The 11,481-nt window shown below is 40.0% G+C and overlaps 1 protein-coding gene across 2 annotated transcripts; it reads left to right on the top strand.

Annotated features, from left to right (window-relative positions):
- The first annotated feature begins 4,362 nt into the window (after positions 1–4,362).
- Positions 4,363–11,415, top strand: hdx (highly divergent homeobox). 2 transcript variants are annotated; one of them, XM_088295131.1, is made up of 11 exons: positions 4,363–4,545; positions 5,280–5,424; positions 5,779–5,925; positions 6,039–7,172; positions 7,244–7,294; positions 8,391–8,537; positions 9,212–9,413; positions 9,501–9,577; positions 10,512–10,607; positions 10,735–10,857; positions 10,940–11,415. In XM_088295131.1, the coding sequence occupies exons 2-11, from the start codon at positions 5,359–5,361 to the stop codon at positions 11,189–11,191; spliced, it is 2,295 nt and encodes a 764-aa protein (XP_088151257.1). In that variant the 5' UTR covers positions 4,363–4,545; positions 5,280–5,358; the 3' UTR covers positions 11,192–11,415. The 2 variants fall into 2 exon arrangements, with proteins under 2 accessions (XP_088151257.1, XP_088151258.1); XM_088295132.1 differs by lacking the exon at positions 4,363–4,545 and adding an exon at positions 4,606–4,833.
- The last annotated feature ends 66 nt before the right edge of the window (positions 11,416–11,481 follow it).

The following is an 11,481-nucleotide window of genomic DNA, read 5'->3' as shown; positions in this document are numbered from 1 at the left end:
AACAACTTTGTATAGCACATTTTACAACAGCTGCAACTGAAACAAGGCGCTCTACATAGAGTATAACATGAAGTAGCAATAATTAACTTACAAAGGCAGTCAAAGCAGACAATCAAAATACAAATTAATTATACTAACATAGAAGCTATCCATGCATGCATGCATGTAGCCTATCCATTCCATGGAGAGATGTGCAGTTAAGGGGCAACAAGATGATAAGTGCAGGAGGTTGTTTGGGGGTGGGAGTTTTAGGGGCACTAGGGAAATTTTAACATTTTATTCAACAGTACAACAATCTAAATCAATGACCCCTCAGTAATAATGAATATGAAAACATTTCAAATGTAAACATAAAAAAAATAAAATGTAAACAAAACATTGTGCGTTATGATACTACACACAGTGTTAAGATCAGGGGCGAAAATATCCCACCAAGCTATTAAGGCCTTGTGGATCATTGCCAGTTTCATTACCCTCACCGGTATCATCGGCCTCCTCCTTGACCAGAGGGTTTTGCGGGTCTTGTGCCAAAGTACTTTCCCCTGAAAAAATCTGCATTCCCTGGTGCGAAGTTACAATGTTCATTTACATTTAAAGACATGAAGAATACAAGCTTTTGTGTTTTTTATTTGCAGCCATTTAAACGAGGTTTGGTATAAGCGTGATGATATTCGTCAATGAGGTTTTCAGCGCATCATTCTCTACAATTTAACATGTATTATAAGCGACTGATTCCATTGAAATGGGTGGAAAGCTATGCACATTTGTATTTGTTATACCAACAAAGTTTTGCTATGAAATTGTTTTTAATGACCATTGTGAATTTCTGTAATAGAACATTATATATAAAAGGAAGATGCTCAAGGAACAGGGCAATTGTGTTTTCCAGGGGGATCAAATTTAAAGGAACAATTGAGGCGGCCGATCATTGACACTTATATAATAGGCATGCATATAAAATGACATCACTACTAAGATTCACCCACCTAAAAGACTCCGTCGTGATTTTAGGGCTTTTTTGTTATGAGATTTTCCACAAATTGGGGTGCCCCCTTTTGGAGCTCAGCTTGTTAACTTTTCCGTCTCAGCTGTCTGCATCACAGCAGGGAGGCAAGCATTGCAATATTTCTTGCTTTGTCAGTTGTCTGAAACGGCAACCGATCGCCATCAAAAAGCAAATGCACATGACTACTCTAGTCCACGTCAACCTGTGAAAGTATAAAAGTGATCTGCGCAATATTTTTGATTTATTGACATTGAACGTGAGCTGATATGAACACTTCCACAAAATCAAAAACACTGTGCTGCATGATCCGTTCTCCACTTATAGGCCGAAGTGGACAAGAATGCGCACACGAACTCCGACTGGGGGTATTTTGATCATCAAGCTACATTAAAATTTTGTTAAGTGTCAGGAGGCAGCCGGCAGCCAAGCATGGATGTTTACAGCCTCCCACGACAAGAAACAGTTGGTGCTATGGTGGTGTTAAAATTAACAGCATTGCTCGAGGCAGCAATTAGCTTTTGGCTGCTAAAACAGACGACGTTAGCACAACAAAATTAGCTTTTTAGTGTCCTGGCAAGCAGGTCTATGCCGCTGATGCCTGTTGCCGCTCATGCAGTCGAGTACATTTGCGTCGGCCACTGCTGACCGCAAAGCCAATTCATGAATTTGTCAGTGTCGCGTTTTGAGTGGGTGTCAATTTTGGATGAACACCCTGCAGGTGTTCTATATGAAAGTTCTGCATCGCGGAGCGGTATTTGATTTTAGCCAGGGTCGCTTCAGGAGCATCAATGTCGAACAGCGCACTTAACGATAACCGCGGTCAGAAAAGTTTGACTTTGAAAAAAAATTCACCATTCGCACTCATGACCCTAGTGAGGAAATGCAGTGCAGAAAATGGATAGATGGACAGTCTTTTAAAAATTCAGAGCACAACATTTCCAGCTTACTATGGCTGCACTTGACTCGTCATTTTTGGATGAGTGGAGTTGGCGTAACCCCTGGTGGTGTTTACAGATAGCTCTGAAACAAATTAGCTCTAACACCTTCCCAACACAAATGCTTTTGAATTAAATTGTAACCTATAACAACCTAGGAACACTTAACCTTACAAAAAGCCTGGCAGAGCGTATTGTATTTGCATATCTTGGTGAGAGTCACAGATTCGTTGATGAAAATGTTGGCGCAGTTGAAAAAAAAGTAGAGTGGTTCTTAATCACATCAAAATTGCCCCACAGGTGAAAAAGATATTTACAGTGATGCTTGTAGTGACAAAATAACAATAAATAAAGCAAACCAAAACAAAGATAAAATATTTACAATTGAATTCCAAATAAACATTCAAAAGTTTGAAAAGTTCAACTTTAACTGTGCTTAGTTTCACTTACGCTCTGCAGCATCGAGTCACTCCCAATATCACTCAGCTCAGCCACCTCAAAAATGAATTCGGAACTCCTTCAATATGCTTGGGCCCTCCCGCCGGACAAACCATTTAAGAGAATCTGGGTATTTATAATAATAATAATAATAATAATAATAATAATAATAATAATAATAATAATGATAATAATAATAATAATGATGATGATGATGATAGAGGCGGCACGGTGGCCCAACTGGTTAACACGATATGGCCTCACAGTGAGAGACAGCATCGGTCGTGGGTTCGATCCCGGCTCCGGCCTTCCTGTATGGAGTTTGCATATTCTACCCGTGCTTGCGTGGGTTTCCTCCGGGTACTCCGGTTTCCTCCCACATTCCAAAAACATGCATGTCAGGTCAAATGAACACTCTAAATTGCCCCTAGGTATGAGTGTGAGCGCAGATGGTTGTTTGTCTCTGTGTGTCCTGCGACTGGCTGGCAACCAATTCAGGGTGTCCCCCGCCTACTGCCTGAAGATAACTGGGATGGGCTCCAGCACCCCCGCGACCCTAGTGAGGAGAAGTGGTACAGATGATGGATGGAGTATCCATCCATCATCTGTACCGCTTCTCCTCGTGGGTCTTTTTGTCACTTCTGGTTCTGAAAATGACAACACCAGGCTCAGGTAATGACCAATCACGGGCTAACCTGTTTTTTTAAGTTGAAGGATTCCATCTATGACTGATAGTTATTTCCTAATAAAAGCACCACGTTTAAATATTTGGTATTGGTATGTTATTATTAGTATTTGATCTATAAGGTCATCAGAAGCATCATTAAAATCTACCTCCCTCCCCCCAGTCAATTGTGCCTCTTTGTATTTTACTTTGAGTGTTTGGATTTTTTTCACATTTCTCTCTGTTCATGGCTTTGGCTTGATTATTGTTGTGACTTTACAAATTAAAAAACATAAATAAGGTGTTATCTAACTTGAAAACTAAGATTATCCACCTGTCATCATTTAAAAAAAGTCTAAAAAATATTAGCTTTGAATTTCTTAAGTAGAACAGCTACCCCTGCTGATTGCTGTGAAGCATGACAAAAATAACACTGATCACCCCACTGTACTTTCCAAAATTTCACATCATTTACACTTGAATGAGTCTCTTGTAAAAAAAAAAAAGAAAAAAGAAAAAAAGGCAGCATTTTTTGCCTAAAAAACATGAAAATAACTTTTTTTGTGTTGTTACAGATGTCTCTAACATTAAGGGATATAATTTCTAAGGAATTTAAATACATATGTGCCATTAAAAAAAAGAAGAGAAAAAAATACAAATTGGACGTGTGTTAAACATCAGGAGTTTAGATGATGCTTGATTAAAAGACTTTTGAAAGACATGCTTTCTAAAAAAACCATAAATGTAACCATAAAAAAACACATCAATGCGAATTTGGACTAAACCTATTCCAAACAAATTACTATAACAAATACATCATTATTCTAGTTTGAAAATGAACTGTTAAATGAGTAGTGACATGCTAACTAACAACTACCAAACCCGAAGATATCATGAAAATGTTTTAAATTCTGAATTCAAAATTCTCCAAATGATTTAAATATTTAAATCAAATAAAATTACAAGAGCAATTACTGGGAAATTTAAAAAAAAATCTTCCATGTACCACCACCCACAAAACACGAAAAAAAGTGGTTTCATGAAACTAACTGGGTCACGTGTGTGTGTGTAAATTTGCTTTGTTTTTTTAAAGTTCATGAAAAAAAAATGCATGACCAAATACCTGAGACTAAACAACAAACTAACAAGTAATGCATTAATTTCAGCCTGCACCAAACCAACCTTTGCCGTCTTAAAAAATACGTTTATATTGACAGTTTATATGGAAACGAAACAAAAGCGCCTTTGTTGTTCCCTGCTCGTTCTCCTTCCAAGGCTTTCTCTACAAAGTCAACGAGGGGCGGGTCCAGGCTGCTCAGTTTTCAGCCCTCTCCGGATGTTACAACGATGATCTCGCGCTCCTATTGGTGCCCGTCCGTCCACACGTCACAATCATGATTAGAATTGATGATCGGACGGTGTGATTTCATTGTCTAGCAACGGGGGCTATGGGAAAGAAATCTGCTTGAATTTAGAAGCTTCGTCTGAATTGGACAAAGCAAGTATGGACGTCATTTCACTTATCGCTTCAGTTATTTCCCGCCAGGTTTTGTTGCTATTCGCTCGAAGCCATTATCAGCGAAATGACAGCGGCAGGGCTCGGGTGATCTCGGGTTGAAAGGAAAAGTTGAGCTCCAGCTGTCCTTTTAGGAAAGCTTTGCTAATGCTAGCTCGCGTCTGCTGGTGCAGACATGGCCGCTCGGGCCTGCAATCCACGTTCACAGCTAGTGTGTCGATGTGCCCCTTACCCAGATTGTTTTCTGTGTGCATGCCCGTGGCAAACTGTGGAGGTACAGTACACGCTTCCTGAGTGGGAGGTTTATTTCTCAATCCCCGTGCAAGCAGCGTTGCTAATGATCGCTGTTTCGGTTACCGACGAGCATTGTGGCCATGCGCAGTGAGCCTGCCAAAATAAAGCCGCTGCATGCTTATTGGTCGTACAACAATCCATGTGATTTTTGCGTGTGTTGGTTTTCAACCTCCTGAGATGGCTTTACTAAGTTGGTCTCTACTTTTTGTTGTAATGTCGTAACTTGTTTGCTGAGTGATACAATGTTGCCGTTGCCCTTTTCACGGCGCGCATCATGATCGCCTGGAGACAACAGTTTGATTTTGCTCCATATGGAGTAGCAGATGGATCTTACTTTTTATGTATTTATTTATTTTGCGGTGGTGGTCAATATTTTGCTTTTCAACTAAATATTACCTTCTCTGCTTTGGTTACCTTGTCAAACAGTGGGTGAGGTCCACTGAGACATGATGTGGAGAAGTGAGATGGTGACAACATAAAGTCATGGGTGTTTTGTGTGATTGGCATGGCAGCTCCATTCTCCTCCAGTAGCAGCATGGATTCATGGCCACAGAGGCGTGGCCTCCAGACTGTGAGTATACCAATGCTTTTAAGAAAATAGTTACTGCTTTCATGCTAAATATACGAATACCTATATGCTTAAATAGTTAAATTAGCATTTCATTAGGCTACCGTGGTTTTGGGCTGCTGTTATGTATGCTCCTGTTATCTCACTTTATCAACTATCTGGGATAACGGAATATTGATAATAACACATACCTATCTAATGAGCAAACTCTGTGGCAGCCATAAACGTGGCCTGTTGGCTACAAAAGTAATGAAGTACACAAAACAGCGAAAGAGATTAGTTTAACAACCGATAGTTTCTTTGTCACATCACTGATTCTGTTTCTTTGTGACGTCACTGAATCTGATCGCTTCCTAGATGAACCTGCGGTCAGTATTCACAGCGGAACAGCAGATGATCCTGGAGCGTTACTATGATAATGGGATGACCAATCAGAGCAAGGCTTGCTTCCAGCTAATATTGCAATGTGCTCAGGAGGCAAAACTAGATTTCAGCGTTGTCCGGGTAAGGATAATGAAATGGTAGCTAGTTTTCTTCTAGTGCCTTGAATTCAGTTAGTCTGCGCAATGTTCTCGATTTAGTATTATTGATTTGAATTGTACTTCTCCTCCCTATAGACATGGGTCGGTAACAAAAGGCGGAAACTTGCCTCGAAGGGAGACCAGAATGGAGGCTTGTCTCATCCCTTACCTAGTCATGGACTTGCTGGGGGACTGTTGTCCAATCACACACTCGCTCAAGGAGCTCTCTCCAATCATGGACTGTCTGCAGCAGCATTGCTCCCAGCTGAACTGGCTGCCGTACGGAATATCCAAAATCGTGCGCACCTTCTCCCTACTTCATCTTCCTCTGCTTCTTCTCCCTCTGCTCTCACCAGTGGCAACAACAACAATAATAATAATGACGTCATACGCACCAGTATCTACTCCCATAACTCCAACACTCTCCTCCGGCCAAAACCCTCAGCCCCCTTACAGTCTGAATCTGAGCTCTCAGCACTCCCTCCCTGCTCCTTAATTAGCAAGGCTGTGCAGAGCAGAACTAACTGTAGCTCCTCGTCTCTTCACTCCAAGCTTGTGTCACTCTCTCAGAATTTGCCTTCCCTCACGTCTGCCTCTGCATCTCTGGTCTACACTGCTGAAAGGGACATGAAAACCAATTTGTCTCTCAGGGATGTAAGATTGACTGCAGGGGTAGGGGGCGTATCCCCCAGCTGGACTCGACCATTTGGTACTGCACAGACTCAGACGTGGTCCTCTTGCCCTCAGTCCCAGGCTCAGCTTCATCCCAGATCAGAGACCAATCCGCAGCCACCATCCCCTGCTCCACAGAAGACCCGTCTGTCCCTCCCACTCCAAAACTCGAGTCCTACCTCAGAGCAGACGCCCTGCATCCAGCAGGTTTTTACCTTAGCGGAAAGAGCTGAGGGCAACAGAAATAAGTCTGGACTAGCTTGTACTTTGAAAGCCCAGGAGACACAAAGGCCAGTTTCACGCACTTTGGATACCAGTCATAACTTCTCCATTGCCATGGAAACCGCAGATGAAGAAGATGAGTGGCAAAGGGAAGAAGAACTGGCAAATATGGCTGCTCAGAATAACATCCATCAGGAGCAGACATTGTGTTTGGAAAAAGGGAGCCACTCACTGACCGCCGACCACTCCCCAAATCTGCTGCTTAATAGCAACTCAACTCATCAGGGCTGCTACTCCTCCACACAAACCTCACATTCTGGGGATGACAGCTCACAGGTCGGAAAGGTTCTATGACATCATCCAGCTGAGTGAATTGAAAATCTGACTGGGTTTTTCTTTGTTTACAGACTTCAGTCAATGCTGCCACTTGGATTATCAGCAATTCCAGAAAAAGAACGGTGAGTTCCATTGTACCAAATCCAGTGCATACACTTAATTAGGTATACCTGCACACATACCATAGTTCCTCCAACAGTGGCCATGGATCATATAACATGATTAGGGTTGTTTTATGCTACTCGATCTGGGTTTATTTTTGAGTAACAACTGGCCTATTTGTGGAATTAGAGTAATGTAAGTGCCGTTTTATAACATGTTCCTTTACTAAAACAATGCTCAAGTTTAATTGTCACTGTCGGAGAGATATTGAAAAATGTGTTGTGGTTGCAGTGAACTGTACTTAATTGTACTGGGCTATTAGTATTATTTTGATCTGAGGGACAAAGTGCATAGTTGGAGGATCTATCGGTAAGCAGTCCTACCACGTTCTCCATGTAACTGTCGATGTCAAGCAAACGGAGCAATTTTATTTTGTAAAGGCAGATTTATTTATTTATTTTTTTTTGCTGGTGATGTGTGTGTATGTGGAAGAAAGACTGTTGAACATACTGTATATTAAAATGTACCATAAAGGGACATTTCCTTCCTATTGTGATCAAGGAACAAGTGAATGAACAACTATTCAGTAATGCTTCTTGGTAATACTTGTTAACGGTAAGCACACTTTTTGCACAGGGATGTGTCAAAAACATTTTGAGGTGTGTTTTTGCAATGGAAAACAAATTTTAATCAGAGACGACTTTGTGTGTCCCTAAACATATTTTGACGCTAATTTAAAAAATGTTTTTACATTTTTTTTAATTTGTTTTTTATGTTTTCTTTTTTTTCAGTTTGGCCTAAAAATGTGCAAAACAGACTTTACCAGGCTTTGTAATTTATATCTATGGTGTTTCAGAAACTAATTCCACCAGTGTCTTAACCTAACTCTCAATTCATAAATATACAATAAATATTATAATATTATTCAAATCTGATGACCTAGAGAAATAATTAGGGCAGAATCAGTACAAATCGGCGCAAAAAAATCATCTAGCAAGGTTTGCTTGCATTTTTTATTTAAAAAAAAAAAAGATGGTATAGATTTCCCATGCTGTATTAACATCTTCTGGGCTCTTCGAGTTCTAAAAAACATCTTTGTGCATATTGTGTGTTCAGTTGCAGGATCGCACCCAATTCAGTGACGGAGACATCATTCAATTGAAACGCTACTGGGACAGGGGCATGACCAGCCTGGGCTCGGTATGCAGAGAAAAGATAACTGCTGCAGCAAACCAACTCAATGTGGATACTGAAATAGTGAAGGTAAAAACTCAGCTGGTTAAAGCGAAATGTCCGGTGTTTTGTTTTTTTTCTTGGTGATGAATTCATTTCGAAGGTAGGAATTTCTAACATTATTGTGCTTTAAAGGACAATTGAGGATATATTTTGAAAAACTGCACAATAGTTTCATGCATAATCTGTTGAGGAGACTAAGTCTTTCATTGAGTGGGCAGGTTTAGGTTACTGATTTCAAGTTCCACACTCAATATTTGTTGCACAGTACTGTATGTCCAAAGCTTGACCAAAAAAGCATCCTAGTTTGGTTCGTGTCTGGATATCCAATCAATGTATCGACAGTATCAGTCCAAAATCTGATCACACTGGGAAAGTCTGAAAGCATGACTTGTATTTGAGACTGTTACTACTTGAGCCTAATGTGATCCTGAAGAATAATGGACTTGAACGCCACCTACAGGACAAAGGTGTTCAACCTTGTCAGATGTGGACTTTAAGTGTGCAGTATTTTGAAATTGCAATAACATGGGTTGGTGGAATACATAACACAATATATACATTTGACATTTTAAGAGAAACGAGAAATGTTAAATTAAATGTGTGCTGTCCTTTTAGCTGATTGAAAATTGACCTTCTTTTAACCTTTTTGTGCACATCCTGTTCACACATCACTGTGTCTTTATTTTGTCCCTGGTTGGTAGACATGGATAAGCAACAGACGAAGGAAGTACCGTCTCATGGGAATTGAAATACCTCCACCTAAAGGTGGCCCTGCTGTATTCACAAACACAAGCTCCCCCAGAGGTGACTCTCCGCTGGCATTTAGCCCTGAAGAAGATCGTCTCAGAACCCCCGAACTCGGAGATGACTTGAATGATGGGGTATCTCTCTGCCTCTCTGAAGGTGGGGCCTCTGATGCAACACTCACGTCATCGTTTACCTCTCGTTGAACTGTGGAAGTCTGTGTTAATGTAGAGCTCTCGTCTCCAGATAGCGCCATTGACTCATACCAGAGAGATGAAAATGGAACAAATGGAACTGGTGCTGCACCTCTGGCTAATAATGTGGTACTTAAATATGTCTTCTTCTATCATTCAATCTTGCTACATTTACACCCTTGATGCACACTGTAGTGATCACAGGTTCTAGCTTTGATATGCTCAGTGAGTCAAATTTTTTTTCTAAATTGACCAGCTTTTGTAAGCATGATGAAGACATTGAGTTACACCAATATTTTCATTTTTGAATATCCATATTCTGATTCATCTTACCAAGGCACATGTTAAGGCACGATATGTTGGTCTTTTAAACCAACCAGATTTTAGAAATGATGAGGCCTATTTGTTAGTCAATAGATATGAGCAAAATAGTTGGTTAATGAAAGAAAAGCACACTGGTCACGGAAATAACTTAAATCTGGCAAAAGTAACAATAAATTAAAAAAATTGTTGAAAATCAGATATTGCTTTTGAATTGTGATTAAACAAAATCATTTTAAAAAACTGGTGAAACAGGCCAAGACAAAAATGATGGTGCTCCAAGAAAAGATTGAAACTACCAATAATTTGACCGTACAAGGACACACTCAACCTGGGTGTGTCCTTGAATTAGCATCATAGCTGTCTTTATTTATTCTTACCTTTCTCAAGTTCTTTCTGTGACACTGTTTTTTTTCTTTTAACAACAGAGTGGTACCAACAATTTTGTTCATGTGTTTATTATAATTTATGTAACGCAAAGCGTTTTTATGTAGAAGTATTTTTTGTTGTTGTTGATTTATTATACTCATCTTTTTTGTGCGTTACTCCTTTAACGTTTGTTCTTGTCTAGTATTTTTGCTGTCTAGTATTTTTGTTGTTGGCGATGATCACTCATATACTGTCATTATTATTCACTTATGCTAAAATTAAAGATGCATGTATTTTTCAAGAAATATTGCTGATAGTGCATAGTAGCACAATGTGTTGAAGACAGGACTAAGATTTTTTTTTTTGGTAACAGAAAGTTGAAGTCATTGATGGGGATGAGGAAGATTATGACGAGGGTGAAATAGTGCCCTTAGATCTCGAGCAGATGCAAAGCCTACTTGAATTCAAGGTGAGGCCACACACATTAATGCGTCTCGTCATTCAAGCCAAAGAAAATGACTCTGAAGATAATTCTTGTGCTGCTTATTGACATAACTTCAAGTGAAATGAGTTTGCTTTGTTTGAAACGTTTTCAGCATGAGGAAGTGCAGTTCTTAGAGAATGAGCTAGAGAACCAAAAACAAAAATACTTGGACCTTGCAAGCTTCACAAAGAAGCTGCTTAGCGCTGTGAGAAATAAAGATGTGGAGAAACAGCAGGTACATTCAACAATTTTGTATTCATTTGAAGATCAACCTGAAACGGTCAAGTGTTTTCTTCGTTTTATCATTGTGTGTTCAGGAACTCATTGCCAGTCTACCTCAGCCTTCGATCCCGGTGTGGGACATGACCAATGACAGAGGTACTCTGCCTGATGTTGTGTCCGAAGAAAAGTCCTCCAACTACCCCATTACTATGACGACAAGTGGTGTCGAGCATACGCAGGAGCTAACAAACAAAGGCTCCCCATCGATGAACATCAAAGACAATTACATTAAAGTTACTGAGCCCTCTGCATCAGAGGAGCAAATGCAAGGAGTGAAAGAAAATTAATAACTTATTTCATATATACCAAGCGTCTGCACAAACAGATGTTTCCCAATGCCACACAGAAACGTATTTTAAAACAGGAGTTAATATTTGTTCATCATTACAAACACATGCTCTGTGCACAGTGCCTGTGGATTGAAGCTTGGCTCATTCAATTCATTTTTATTGCACATCATTTGCCTTGCTCCGGACAAGTCTGGAGAAAAGAATAAAGAACTTCCAACTGACTTGTGACCTTTTCTTACTCATTAGCTCATTTATTACAATTGATGGGTATAGAAGTCAAAAAGTGT

This window comes from Idiotropiscis lumnitzeri, chromosome 4, assembly GCF_059441095.1.
Source record: "Idiotropiscis lumnitzeri isolate Australia: NSW breed Sydney's pygmy pipehorse chromosome 4, RoL_Ilum_1.0, whole genome shotgun sequence".
NCBI lineage: Eukaryota > Metazoa > Chordata > Actinopteri > Syngnathiformes > Syngnathidae > Idiotropiscis > Idiotropiscis lumnitzeri.
This window is presented reverse-complemented; position numbering and strand designations above follow the sequence as displayed.

What these genes read in the sequence shown, in the direction of transcription:
- hdx (XM_088295131.1), top strand. Translation starts at nt 5,359, where the DNA reads ATGGCAGCTCCATTCTCCTCCAGTAGCAGCATGGATTCATGGCCACAG. An exon ending in ATCTCTCTGCCTCTCTGAAG is followed by an intron (nt 9,414 to 9,500) that starts GTGGGGCCTCTG and finishes TCTCGTCTCCAG; the next exon opens with ATAGCGCCATTGACTCATAC. An exon ending in CACCTCTGGCTAATAATGTG is followed by an intron (nt 9,578 to 10,511) that starts GTACTTAAATAT and finishes TTTTGGTAACAG; the next exon opens with AAAGTTGAAGTCATTGATGG.